Source organism: Myotis davidii, unplaced genomic scaffold (genome assembly GCF_000327345.1).
Source record: "Myotis davidii unplaced genomic scaffold, ASM32734v1 scaffold262, whole genome shotgun sequence".
Taxonomy (NCBI): domain Eukaryota; kingdom Metazoa; phylum Chordata; class Mammalia; order Chiroptera; family Vespertilionidae; genus Myotis; species Myotis davidii.
This window is the reverse complement of record NW_006293541.1, coordinates 945,977-960,583: the sequence shown is the minus strand read 5'-3', so window position 1 is coordinate 960,583 and position 14,607 is coordinate 945,977. Positions and strand designations below refer to the sequence as shown.

General features: G+C 50.1%; 1 protein-coding gene across 1 annotated transcript; it reads right to left on the bottom strand.

Annotated features, from left to right (window-relative positions):
* Window positions 1-7,071: 7,071 nt before the first annotated feature.
* FAM217B (family with sequence similarity 217 member B) lies at window positions 7,072-14,281 on the bottom strand. The gene is made up of 4 exons (XM_006767246.2): window positions 14,248-14,281; window positions 11,963-12,074; window positions 11,782-11,867; window positions 7,072-9,472 (listed from the first exon to the last, which is right to left on the bottom strand). The coding sequence occupies exon 4, from the start codon at window positions 9,466-9,468 to the stop codon at window positions 8,320-8,322; it is 1,149 nt and encodes a 382-aa protein (XP_006767309.1). The 5' UTR covers window positions 9,469-9,472; window positions 11,782-11,867; window positions 11,963-12,074; window positions 14,248-14,281; the 3' UTR covers window positions 7,072-8,319.
* Window positions 14,282-14,607: the final 326 nt, after the last annotated feature.

Sequence of the window (14,607 nt, the reverse complement as noted above, 5' to 3'; positions counted from 1 at the left end):
GTTCAAATTTGGACGCCTGTGTCCCACATGGCCACAGTGGCAGCCTCAGTGGGAGCCCACAGAATGGCCTGTTGCAAGGGCGTGCACTTCCCTCTCTTTTCTTTCTTTCTTTCTTTCTTCCTTCCTTCCTTCCTTCCTTCCTTCCTTCCTTCCTGCCTTCCTGCCTTCCTGCCTTCCTGCCTTCCTGCCTTCCTTCTTCCTTCCTTCCTCCCCACCCTGGAAGAAGGGAGCCAGGGAGGGAGCAGGGGTGTCCTGGTAGCACAGCATGGGTGGCTGGGCCCTCTCACCCTCACCTAGGACCAGGGACAGCAGCCCTGGGAGGAACTGGGAAGTGATTTAAATGGGGCTGACACTGGTAGTTTAACCGGGATGGTTTCCCTGGCACAAGGAAAGGCCTGGAAACCGCAGATGGGGCAGTGGGTGGGAGTGCCTGGCGGAAACCCAAGTTAGGAAAATTACGTGGCTCAGATCACACCTCCCCTGGGTGGAGACCTCACATGTATGTCTACTCAAAACCCATCTCCCAAATAACCTGAAGACAGGTCCCCGGTCTTCATAGTCACAAGGGTGAGGGGTCATTCTGAGAAATGAGCGAAGGAAGAGAACCCCGGGGAGGTGGTGCTAGCCAGAGGAGGGAGGTGGTGGCCACCAGCGGCCCTGCCACACCGGGGGAGGCCCTGTGGGACCAGAGGCCAGTGGGTGGACAGACGGACAGACAGGACGAGACAGCCAGCACATGGATATTCACGATGCAATTCTTCCAACTTCTCTGCATGTCTGAAACGTTTTATAACAGATGTTGGGGAAATGAGAAAAGCGGACCTGACTCCGGCGGTGAGGCTGCAAGTCACTGCTGGCCGTGGCGCCCGGTGTCTGACAAGTGTCAGAGCCGAAGGCTATTGGCTCACGTGACAATATAACTACTCCTCTCATCTCCGGGCTTACTCTCAGTGACTGAGACTCTGTCTCATTCTGCGCTCAGTGATCACGTTGTTTGATCAGAAAGTGGGGTTCCTTATGGTTTAGCATTTTGACTCAGCCACCAAGAGTTGGCCAGAAATTGTCCTGTAAGAGATTTTAATTTTTTTAAAGATTTGTAATTGATTTTTAGAGCGAGAAATGAGAGGGAGAGAGAGAAACATCAAAACATCGATGTGAAAGCAGAACATTAACATCGATCGGCTGCCTTCTGCACGCTCCCCGCCAGGGATCGAGCCGCAACCCAGGCAAACGCTGACCGAGAATGGAACTGGCAACCCTGCAGTGCAAGGGCGACACCCAACCAAGTGAGCCACACCAGCCGGGGCAAGACTGTAACCTCTTGCCCCTATGAACTAATTATTGTAAGTGAGCAATTAGGAGGGAATGCTGCCAAATATAACAGATCAGAGCGCTTTCCACTTTTTGTAGGTGTGGTATCAGGCTAATAATATTGATAATAGAATCACCAACCTCATTCTTCAGTCCTTCATGTTTCTGAATGGTTTTGTGCTCAAGGGAAGGAGAGGGAAGGTAAGGAGAAAAGAGAGAGAGGTGAGGCTGTTTCAGTGTGTGAGACCCGAGGCCAGAGTGGAGAACAGGTGGAGGCAGCGCCGCAAGGCTGGCTGCAGGCAGAGCCCATGTGGTGGAGCTGGCAGCCTGGTTCAGCCCAAATGGCTGGGGCATGAGGACAGACTTCACTTTCCTTGAATGAGCCTAGGGCCGTGGTCGGCACTGCGGCTCGCAAGCCACATGCGGCTCTTTGGCCCCTTGAGTGTGACTCTTCCACAAAATACCATGTGCGGGCGCACGTACTTCGGCCTGGGCGAGTCTATTTTGAAGAAGCACTGTTGATATTTGGCTCTGTTGGCTAATGAGTTTGCCGACCACTGGCCTAGGGACTCACACCTCTGAAGTCATCAGTGGCACAGCCATGCCTGGAGCGATAGAAATCCCCTTGGGTAACCCTCAGAAGGACCCAGAGAAGAACACTCATGAGTTCAGACCCCCGACACCCGCCATCCAGGCCCCCGACACCCACTATCCAGGCCCCTGACACCCACCATCCAGGCCAGTGCACACCTGGTCTCTAAAAACTAAAAGCATGAATGGTAAAGACAATGGTGGACCTGAGAACCCTCCACTCGCAGCACGCACTGCAGCAGAGTACCAGAGCGCCCCGTTCTGGAGCCTGAGCCAGAGGATGCCAGGTGGAGAAGACAGCACAGGTAAGCCAGGCTGTTAGTGGCAGAGGTCGGTGAGGGTGACAAGCTGTCAAAGCAGTGGGTGTGAACTTGCAGACCTGAGGTGCCAGAAAAGCAGGTTTCTCAACATTCAGCCCCAGGATCCTGTGAAATTGCACTTAGGTCCTGCAGGGATGGAAAACTCCCTTTCCTGTGGGGAAGTGATTTTCCCTCCACCTCTGGGCTCTTGGCTGAGAACCGCACCCCTGTCATAAAAGCCGGGCGAGCAGGAGAAAAGCAAACGGGAGTTAATAACATGTACGACCTGTGCTCCTGGGCGAGACCCGGGACACTGAGGAGCCCAGGAAGTGGCCCACGCTCCACCTGGAGAAATGGGGAGTCTTGTTGCTTTCATGGCGTCTGAACAGAGGCAGCTGTGGGAGACTAAACCATGTGGTGAGGCGAGAGAAAGACAAGGACGCTTTTAAAATAAAATCGGTGTGGACTTCTCCTGGGCCCAGCTCCTCAGCCCTGGTACTAAGAATGCTACTTTCTTTCTGGGGATGCCTTTCACATAGAGTTTTCACCTGCTTTTAAGAAAATAAAAAGGTAAGAGTGTGTTTCTTGTATTTACTGCTTTTCAAGTGCCTTTACCTGAAAACTGTCATATGCCAGCGTAGCGGACGGACGTGGCCATCGGTTCTGAACTGCCTCCCCTCGTGGAGCGAGCCAGGCTCGCAGTCTGAGCGGCGCAGCATGAGACTGTGTGAGCTGGAGAGAGGCTGAAGGTGCACATGCCGCCTTCGTTTCCTCTAGAACATCACTCACACGAGGAGAGGTATATTCATGACTGCCCACTTTTAAAATCCCATGTGTATTTTCCAGTGTGATCACAGTTAATTTCTTAAGCAAGGGCTCTATGAAGAGTTTCGGAAGTTAGTGGTTTATGTTGTGTTCCTTCACTGAGCATTGTTCGGTGCTACAGAGTTTTGTGGTGCTAAAGCAATCGGAGGAGGAGGCGCTGACTGGCGGGGTTCCGATGCCAGGCCAGCCGAGTAAGCACCCCGTAGCGCAGCCCAGGCCACTCCCACCAATGCCTGCAGGGTCAGCGGGCAGCCAGACACAGGCAGCCAACAAGGCTTTCCCAACAAGGCAGCCACAGGAGCTGGCCCCAGTCAAGGGCTTTCCCCGTCTCTATGAAATCCTGGCCCCAGCTCCTACCTGAGGAGGCTCCTAACCACTTAGTTTTGGTGCTGCCCAATCTGAACCAATTTTTGCTCAAGTAAACTTAAAATTTTTAATATGCCTCAGTTTAACTGTTAGCAATGGTATGGGGTGTTCAGCACCTGCTGGCACTGAACCAACCATTTAATTCTCTGATGCAGAGTGACACTAAATGAAGAACACGCTTTGGAGCCGAAATCAAACAGTCATTTTCTTGTCCGTTTCATTTTGGTTACAATCAAAATCTTTTCCTTTGATTAGAAGGTATTAACAGAACAAATTCAGTGCTATTGAACAGGTTTAATCGCCACCTTGTGGAGAATAAAATAGCAACATCCAATAATTACCATTTTCTATACACACTGATTTAAAACCTTTAACATGGTAAGTTTTCAAACAACCAAAAAAAAGTTTTTTTAAAACCATGGTTAAAAATAAGACAGCAGGTCTAAAATGGAGTTGCTCTTGCTAAGCCCCAACTTCATTAAATTGGCACTTAATTACAGTTTCTGCTCCCCCAGAAATGGCATCTTCAACCAGCCAATTGGGAGTCACCTGATCAGCACTGGCAGGTCATCTGCCTGATAGACCCTGTGGGTGACCTAGCAACCACCAATCACGGAGCTGCGCAGTGTAACTCCCTTGTTGCTGCCCCTCCTGACTACAAGTCTTTCCTTCTGCACAGTTGCTCCAAGCTCCCTTCCATCTGCGAGAAGGGATGCTACCCAATTCATGAATCATTGAAGAAAGTCAATAAGGTCTTTAAAAATTACTCCGTTGAATTTTGTTTAACACCCCCAAAGCCATGAGCAGCCACTGTCTGGTAGACTCAGAAGCATACATCTCATGGTCAGAGGCGAGCTGAGAAGAGGAGCAAAGGGCCTCTCAGGGGACTGGCGTGGTAGCTGCTCAAAACTGCCATCCCCGCCCAGCCGCATGGCTCCGTATTTGAACGTCAACCCAGGAACCAGGAGGTCAGGGCACATTCCTGGTCGGGGCACATGCTCAAGTGGCAGGCTTGGTCCCCAGGAGGGGGCGTGCAGGAGGCAGCGATGGATGTTTCTATCTCATCACTGAAATGCGCAGCCCGCCCTGCTGTTGTGGACGCTGCTTCATGGTAGAAAGGAGCTGGGCCAACATTTTCTCCTCGGCACCTCTTTGATGTAGCCGAGGAGAGATGAGGCAAACCCTGCAGGAAAACTGCATTGAAAGCAAAGCAAAACCATCTCAGGAAAGTCCAGACAGTATTTTTCTACTGCCCCGCTGGTCTTGGGGAAAGGAAAATGCAGATTCACGGAGACTTAAGTATCGGTTTTATTGTGTACAAAAGCCAGCACACAGTAATGATCCTAACAGCAACTAACACATGCTGCATGTTTTCAGGTTGCTTGGAATGGTGCTCTGTCCATGTAATGAATAAGTAATACTGCTTCTCTGTTACATGAAATACAGTACCACCAAGAGTTTTATATTTTAATATAGCTGATCAAGCAAGTGCACATAAAGGAAAGCATAAATGGGCAAAATTTATATCATGGACGGTAGGAAGTCTTAACGTCTTTTCGGAAACTAACAGCCCTGGGGACCATTCCGAACATCTTCCTGTAGCTGTTAGCCATCATAAGGCCCACAATAGCCTTGCCCCCATCTTTTTGTCTTCAGCCCCCAATGTCACCCAAACTTTACTGACTAAACCTTCAGCCAATTTAGTCAGTAAGGTTTTGAGAAACCATCTAAACGTAAACAATTGTAGATAATACTGGTATATTTTTGTAGTTCATTTTTATACGTTTTTAAAACTTTCCCCACTGACTGATTCTAAGCCTAAGTCATTCTTCTTAACACTCTCTCAACTTTTTGGTTACTTTGTTTCCCTTTGGGTTGTTTTAATTTGTTTAAATGCAACTTGTATGTAAACAACTCCCCAGAAATAAGAGGCACTTCTTAGAAACACGGTGACTATTCACTAGACGAGCAGGAAACTCGGTGGCTTAGACATGAACTAAATGAGCTCATACCTACACTTTCCCACGCCGCTTGAAGACCACGGCATTCATCTGTGGCATTTGGTGATTCAGATATGTTAGATCTGTGATCAGAAATCAAAAAACCAGCCCAGCTGGTGTGGCTCAGTGGCTGAGCATTGACCCATGGGCCAGGAGGTTGCTAGTTCGATTCCCAGTCCGGGGACATGCCCAAGTTGTGGGCTTCATCCCCAGTGAGTGGCATGCAGAAGGCAGCCGGCCGATGCTTCTCTCTCATCGATGTTTCTATCTCTCTATCTTTCTCCCTTCCTCTCTCTCTAAAAATTAATAAAGACATATTTTTTAAAAAAGAAATCATAAAACCAGAAGTGTGCTCATCGCTAATCCCCCGCACTATTCATCAGGATCTCTGGCCCCATCACAACAACAATGGTTAAAATAAACCATCAACCTGAGGCAAAAGAGGAAGCAAGCTAAGCCACTTTGTCAGTCTTTAAGAACCATCCTGTCATGTGACGTTATGACTGCTCCCCGAATTAAGTAACCACCTTCAATGCAAAGAACAAATGTAACATCCGCGGTGTCACCTCTGAATTTCTTAAGTGTGATGGTCCTCAGCTCAGACCACAGGAAGCCAACAAAGTGAAGCAGGTTGGCCCCTCCCTGCAGGTGCCCCAAGAGCACCCACATGGGATGGACACCGTGCCTGGATAGGCAGCAACTCTGCGGGAACCCTTCCGCGTTAGCATCAGGAGCACAGGTGTGTGTGTAATGGGCTTACAACGATTTATTGGCCAGAAACTCCTAAAGAGCCATGTAAAACCCCGGCAGAGAAGGAATCGTGAGCACCTGCCAGTGCGTTTAAAGGACCCACCTGTCACGCTCACAGGAGCAGGGCAGCCAGCGATGCATGGAGTGACTCAGGAAGCCCAGAAAGAAAAGAAGAGTCTCTATGTTTTCAAAACACAGCACATAGACAGGGAACAAAAGAATACTCTAGTGAGGACTAGGGAAGTAATGCGTATGAGATGTCCAGCTTCTGCCTGTGTAAAAGGTGTAAGATCTCAGGGTAAGAGCTTGCTTTCTCCGGGCGGGGCAGGGGGGGAGGGTTGTTAAGGATGGGGGGGTGATGGGAGGTAAAAAATGTACGAAATGATCTGGAAATATGTGAAAATAAAGTCTGGGAAGAAAAAGACTACCATAAGAATTGTAAATAAGTATGACTAAATAAGTATGACTGAAATCAGATTTAAAACAGGATCTTAATATTTAACATTTGCTATTATTTTAATTATGTGTATCTTGTCCTTATGCTGCTAACTTAGAAAGGACCTTGGATGCCATTGACTGCTGAGGGAAAAGTCTGCAAGCTATTAGATATTTTCAAATGAGAGAGCCACGTTTTTCATCTGCCCCAAAGGTGAAAACATAGAAACATGTAAACGGAATACTCTTTTAAAGGGTTTAAATCAGCTACCATCATTAAACATACCTGGAGAGTATTAGACTAAGTGAAATAAGCCAATCAGAGAAAGACAAATACCATACGATCTCACTCATATGTGGAATCTAATGAGCAAGATAAACAGGCAAACAATATAGAAACAGAGGCATGGATACATGGAACAGATTGACAGCTGTTGCAGGGGGGAGGAGGAAGAGGGACTGGATAAAAGACGGTGAAGGGATTAGCCAAAGAACATATATGCATAACTCAGACACAGACAACAGTGTAGTGATGGCCAGAGGGAAGGGGGCGCTGGGGCAGGGTGGAAGTAGGCAAAGGATGAGGGGAATGGGGACAGCTGTAATAGTGTCAACAATAAAAATAAGATAAATTTAAAAACATACTGTGCAGCAAAAAGTAGTCAAACAAAGGTTTCAGAGCTATTCCCACTAACATCAGCAGAATCTCACGGCACAGCCCCAGGGACACTTAGATGTGACGTAACTGCAGTGAAGCAGGAAGCCTCTGGAGTCCGCGGCCGCGGGGCCAGCAAGCCTGCCAGGAAGACATGCAGCACCTTCATCCCCATCCACGGCCCACTCTGCCCCCCTGAGCCAGATTCTGAACTCCTGCTCTTGCAAACTAAAAAGACCATTATGCTGACCTCTGACAGCAGGATCTGGGTCCCAAATCAGTAATGTAATAGCTGTTACATTCCAAGTGGTTCCATGTGTTTCTAGCTCAGAGGCCCTTTGTCCACAAACTCTACACAGTGGCTCCTCTTCAGGGCTGGGGTGCCACGTATTCCATGCTGGCCCTCCTGACAGCGCGTCACGCTCACCCACTGACTTCCCACCCTCAGCTTAGAGAACACAAATCTAAGATGCTGCTTCTTTTTAACCAATATCCGGGAAAATGTATGAAAACACTAGATTCTGTGGTCTCTGTGTAGCAGGTGGCTTTGTGATAAATGATTTTGCTCAAAATCCATGCTCCCCAATTTGACAAGGAGCCAGAACTTCTAGGGCTGAACAGGACAGCTTCTGCTTGGAAGGCTCATGATGGGGACAAAAGAGAGAGCCCTGACCGCCTTGGACACTGGCATCCGGCACCGACCGACCGTCTTGGACGCTGGTGACCGGCACTGTTAAACTGTGGGCGCTGTTCTCGTGAAGGGAAAGTGGAGCTCAACCTCCAAGTTCTGTTCTCCACAGCCACCCACCGGCTCAGTTAACTCTTGCCCGGGGAGTTGTCACTCTGTTCCTTTACCTGGTACAGACCTTGGTTAATTATTACCCAATGGCTGTCATTTCTTAAGACTGTCAACATGAAGAAAGGCTTCCCAGCATCCTTTTGTTGAAAATACCTGATGGGGGGACTGAAGAGCCAGGCAGCCCCAAAGTGGCAGTAATCATAACGCTTCTTGACATTCGAATCTTGTCACTATCGGGGGCCTCATATTTAGGGTTCTGCTGGTCTTCACAGCTCACCATTTCGAATGTTATTTGAATTTACGTGGGTTCTGCTTTCCTCCATTCGTTCTGAGTTTTTTCTCACTGGCTACAGAGGCCTGACCACAGTTATCTGCGTTTCCCTTTTTCCTCGGATTTGCATGTGCTTGTGTTCTGGAGGTCTTGGGGGGGTCTGCTGCGTCCAGGTTCCCGGGGGGCGCCGGGCCACGGAGGTTACTGCTGCTCTCCATCCTGCGGCTGCTGTCGCTGCCGGCCAGGTCCCAGCGCTGCCGAGGGCTCCTGCCGCCCTTCTCCTCGGCCCGCGCGCCTGGGACATGCTTCTGAGAGCACAGCCTGCTGGTGCTGAGCCCATCCAGGGGCTTAGCTGAAATCTCCAACCAGCAGTGGGGTGGGTGGCCTTCGCGGGGAGCGCCTTTCTTCCATGAAGGGCCCGACTTGGGGGCGCCGTCCTGGTGGCGCCTGGGCCCAGCGCTGGCCGGGGGCTTGCTTCTCCCCGGGCTCTTCAGAGGCCCCACGGGCCCCGGCAAGGTCCCAGGCACGGGGGCCAGCCGGGCTTTGGCCGCCGCCTTTGCTCTCTCGCCCTGGACAGTCAGGATTTGCAGCCACTCGAGCTGCACCAGCCGGTCCACGTACTTCCCCAGAAGCCCTCCTGCTCGTGGCAAGGGGGCCGGCCTGGGCTCCGTGTTGGCGAGCAGAGCCATGTCCCGCAAGTCCCAAGAGTTACAAGGCGGCGGGAGGAAGTCGGGGTAGCAGTATTCGGGTCTGGTGTGGCCCTGACCTGGTTGAAGATCAAGGTCGAAGCAGACCGGGTCGATCTCCTCGGCTCGCAGACGCAGGTCCGGGGGTGTGCGTGGGGACGGGGGGCAGGGGACGCGCTCCGAGTCGGAGAGGTCGCTGGCACTGTCCTCCTCGGAGTCCTCTTTCATGAGCCTCAGGGACTGGAAGTCCAGCAGCAGCTTGTTCCCCGAGGCCCCCGGACATCCGGGCCCCAGCGGACTCCTTTTGGCTTTACCTTCTGGGAAAATGCTTCCTCCAGGCTCCTCCCCAGCCAGAGGGGAAACGCAGAGGAGGCTGCCCTTTGGCCTGGAAGGAACAGGAAGGCCTCCGGACTCGCTCTGCCTTTTCCCTGAAGCGTTCTTCCAACGTGGCACTTTACTCCAAGACCGGCCGGCCTCCATGCTGCTGTGAGAAACAAAACTGCGCTTCTTAGTATCCAGTACCCGGGACAGACACTGTCTGCCTGCCCCTCGCCCACAGAACCACCTGGCCAGGGCTAGGGGCCAAAGGCAGGCCTCGCAGCTCCTGGACCGAGCAGGTCTACAGACAACCCAGAACTGGTTCTGGAAACGCCATACAACCAACACAGGTGCCAGACATGCCTGCACAGATTCTACTTTATATCATTTACCAGCATTTCTTAGAGCTCAGGTTATTATCCTAGTCCACTGTGTATACTTTGAAAACCGCTGGTTTGGAAAGAGTCTGTTGGAGAACTCTCAACGTGTTCTGTTAGCGATGAGCAGTGTTTAATAACATTCAGGAGGAAATCCACGGCTTCCTCTTATATGCCTGGGTTAAATGAGGTGTAAACAAGATGTAAAAGGCATGTTTTATAGAACTTACTAGCTGGTGGGGATCCTGAGCCAACTAAAATCTATAATAATAAAAGTGTAATATGCTAATTAGATCGGACAGCCAAACGACCTTCTGGGCGTCATTCCAGATGTCCTTCTGGACAAAGCCGTGGCAGCAGGGGCCGAGGCAGAGGCGGTTAGGGGTGATCAGGCAGGCAGGCAAGTGGTTAGGGGTGATCAGGCAGGCAGGCAGGCCAGCAGTTAGGAGCCAGTGGTCCTGGATTGTGAGAAGGATGTCTAACTGCCAGTTTAGGCCCAATCCCACATCAGGCCTAGACTGGCATTCGGACATCACCTGAGGCAGAGGTTCTCAACCTGTGGGTCGCAACCCCTTTGGCAGTCGAACGACCCTTTCACAGGGGTCACCTAAGACCATCCTGCATATCAGATATTTACATTACGATTCATAACAGTAGCAACATTACAGTTATGAAGTAGCAACGAAAATAGTTTTATGATTGGGTCACAACATGAGGAACTGTATTTAAAGGGCCAGAAGGTTGAGAACCATTGTCCTGAGGGGTCCCAGATTGTGAGGGGGTGCAGGCCAGGCTGAGGGACCCTCCCGAGTGCAGATTTTGTGTACTGGACCTTTAGTCGTATATAATAAAAGGCTAATATGCAAATAGACCCAACGGCAGAACAACCGAACAAACAACTGGTCACTATGATGTGCGCTGACCACCAGGGGGCATGTGTGGAACATGGTGGGCGTTGGCCATGGCAGGACAGTAGAGCAGGTGAGTGGGGGGCGCCAGACCAAGGCAGGGTACCAGTCACTGTCATTGGGGTGAGCCTCTGGTGGTTACTGAAAATTCTTTGCTCCTGTGCGCTGTGGTCCCACCTGGCACTTGCACCTGCTGCCAGCACCGGTCGCGCTCACACCTGCTGCCAGTGCCGTGGCTGCTGCTCGCACCCGCTGCCAGTGCCCAGCACCAGCCCTGACTGTTTGGCATAGTCAGCGGGTGTGAGCAGCGGCTCCTGGCCCCCATCGCCCCAGGGCTTCTCCACCTCCCCCTGCTCCTGCGGGGCAATAGGGGCCAGCAGCTGCTGCTCACACAGCAGCTGCCGCTCACACCTGCTGACGGTGTCGGCTCCAATCGCTTCACACCTTCCGCGGGTGCCAGCGGGGCTGATGCCGTCAGCGCATGAGAGCAGCAGCAGGGCTGTTGGCAGACAGGTGACCAGAGTCCACAGCGGAGGGGCCAGGCAAAGGCGCTAAGGATGGGTCGAGACCCACCCCTATGCCTATCGCAGCCTCGCGGCCCACAGTTCCTTTCAAGGTGCACGGATCGTGCACTGGGCCCCTAGTCTTAATATGAAGAAGTGTAGCATATACAACCTATACCTTCAATCAAAAGCTCATTAGCATTTTGAATAGGAAACAGGAACTCTGTATTTAAAAGGACAGAGTTGCAGGGTGTCTTAAGACACAATAAGAATGGAAAACTGGTTAGTGCTGTCTGGTGTGTGGTGGGTAGAGGGAACTTCTGAACACAGTGTGCTTGGCTAGAAGAGCACCCAATTCTTCCTGGGGTAATTCATTCTGAGGCAGGACCCCATATCCGCATTGGCAATATTTTCTTTTCAATTTACTTACCAAGGACATAGCATTTCACTAAGAATAATACTTCTCAGCACCATAGGTCAGAAGGGGCAAAAAACAAAATGGGTGGTGGACATGCAACTAGTCATGTTTAAAGCCACTTGCTCACTCACTTCTGCTAGATAAAAATACAGGTGCATGTTTCTTATCCACAGACATATTATTTTCTTTCCCCAGTCACACACAGTCCGTCTGGAGGATCAAGATAGCGCAATTTTACAAGATACAGCAGCTATAGGAAAACCGTTTACCTGCTCTTCTGATGAGATCCACTCACCCTACTCCCTTTCTTGAAAAAATCACAGGGCTGGCCATCATCTAGGGCTGGATGCGATGCCTGAAAACCAGACATGCGGTGATGAATCCCATGCACACACAAGAAACAGGCAGACACCAGAACACTTCTAAGTATGATCCTCCATCGGGCATCACCTTCTCTGTTGTGCTTGAAATATTCTTGTGCAATCTGTTAGAGGACGGTGAAAGGTGGGGAGGTAGCTTCTTTATTCCTCTTATATTTTGAAAAGACTCCTTACTGCTGGAACTATAAGCAACAGAAATCAGTCAATGAGTACTTTTTAAATTCATTTTTCAATTATAGTTGACATACATATTGTATTAGTGTCAGGCATACGACATAGTGATTAGACATTTATATAACTTATCAAGTGATCAGCCCAGTAAGTCCAGTACCCATCTGACACCAGACATGGTCATTAGGATATTGTTGACTATATTCCCTATGCTGTACGTTAGGGACTAATTTTATAACTTGCAGCTTGTACTTCTTAATTTCTTCCCCCTTTCACCCATCCCCCCACTCCCTTCCCATCTGGCAACCATCAATTCTCTGTATCAACAAGTTTGTTTCTAAAAATATGGAACGCTTCACAAATTTCAAAATTTGCATATGATCCTTGCCCAGGGTCCAAGCTAAGCCTCTCTGCATCAGTCCGTTTGGGGATGTATGTTGCCAAAGCGAGCACAGTTCTTGAGTATTTATTGCACATGGTCCTGTATCCAGAGTTGGGCTGGTTCTCACTAGCTTGTTTTTAAAACTTAGTATAGTCCCAAAATATTGGTGGGAGAGATTGCCTTATATTTACAGTTTAATTTTTTCTACTTTATTTTCACAGTGGATATTGGGTACGAGATCACACTGCTATAATTGCTGCAGATGGATTCACACACACACCATCTCTTTGGAAATAACATACTGAGGAAATCTGTGAGGCTAAGCTCAGGTGTCACTCCAAAGCTCCCATATCCAATCATTCATTCATTCACAAATAATTACAGAAGTGCCTAGAAAATGACAGGATTGTGGCAATGTCTCACCTCCCATGGAGCTTAACTCTATTGGGGAAGCTCCCTTTCAAATCCCACTATCACATCAACCCATTAAAAGATTATCAATATATTAACACAATATCATATCGTCTTATCTCTTTGTGAAATTCTGTTGACTCAGACCACACAGGGCTGCTACTGCCTCTTGTTTTGAGTGGCCTGTGCCCTGATTGAAAGTGAATGCCCTCTTTAATAACGCCGCCTGCCTGGAAGGAGGTGGGTTATCGGTCTTCATAGTCTTCCTGGGACTTCGCTGTATTACTTTTCACAATAAGCATGTATGCCTTTTTGGTCAGTTTACATGTGATGGTAATAAAAATTCCATCTGGGCTCTCACAATGAATGAGGTATGCCAAAATCCACAGGCTTGATTTTAGATATACAGGATGTTCTTTACCAACCCTCTTTCATTAGTTTGGTGTTCTTTCTGCTCTGGACAGTAATAAGGAACCCTCCAGAATTCCTGGCCCCAAGCTGCTCCAGGCTTCTGTGTTTTTTTGCGCAAAGTTAAAGACACGTACCCGAAGGCCCTGAGGATGCAGAAAACAAGCTCAGGTTGGTGCAGGCTTGCCTCAGAACAAAGCTAAAAGTCCAAGATTTTGGCTGCAAAAAACACTTCCCAATAAGGATAGCTGCATCACAGGGTATTAACTCTTGTTCCCACATCTGCCTCTAGGGCAGCGGTTCTCAGCCTGTGGGTCGCGACCCCTTTGGGGGTCGAACGACCCTTTCACAGGGGCCACCTAAGACCATCGGAAAACACATGTATAATTACCTATTGCTTTTGTGATTAATCACTATGCTTTAATTATGTTCAAGTTGTAACAATGAAAATACATCCCGCATATCAGATATTTACATTACGATTCCTAACAGTAGCAAAATTAGTTATGAAGTAGCAACGAAAATAATTTTATGGTTGGCGGTCACCACAGCATAAGGAACTGTTTTAAAGGGTCGCGGCATTAGGAAGGTTGAGAACCACTGCTAGGGGCTTGGCACCTAGAGAGGAACAGCAGCAGCACCGCCCCGCCCCCCAGGAATTGGCTGGCGGTCCTGGGTGGCAAAGCATTGTGGGTGATGTGTGGACCAGACGCTTATCTGTGCAGCGAGGCTCCCTTGGTCCAGCGGAGGATCCAGGCAGCAGGGCATAAGTACAAAGAGCCGGCCAGCCTAGAGCCTTGAAATGAGCTTGGGGGCCAGCTCCTGGGAAGGCCAGTTTTTGCAACCCCTCCCTCCCTGCCACCAGTAACCCATAAATCCAAGGACCCACAGCATGCGTTTTCCTTGTCTTCCGTTTGTGCAGACACGGATCTATGATCTACAGGCGCGCGGGCCTGGCAGACGCAGACAGAAATTGATCAGACCTGTTTCCCGATCGCCGAGGATACGTGACGAGGCCTCAAGTCGCGGACCGGGAAGGTGGGAGGGGCCGCTCCACCCACGCAGCCTTCCTCTACTGGTAAGAACCTTCCAGGAGGCAGAGCCCCCGTGCGTGCGCTCTCGGGTGGCCCCGAAAAGCTTGCCCTGGAGACAGCATTCGTCTCTTGGGAAACAAGCCCTGTTTTCGCTGCAACTAACGGAAGACCTGGGAGAGGACTCGAGGGGCGAGGCGGCAGAGGGGAGGCGCAGCGGGTCCAGGGTTCCCTCGGGCTGCAGTTCCAGCGGACACTGGGGACTTCTGAGCACGGCTGGGGACGCCGCGAGGTATTGGAGGCGGGGTCGGG

Coding starts and splice junctions, on each gene's coding strand:
- FAM217B (XM_006767246.2), bottom strand. CDS start 9,468: ATGGAGGCCGGCCGGTCTTGGAGTAAAGTGCCACGTTGGAAGAACGCT.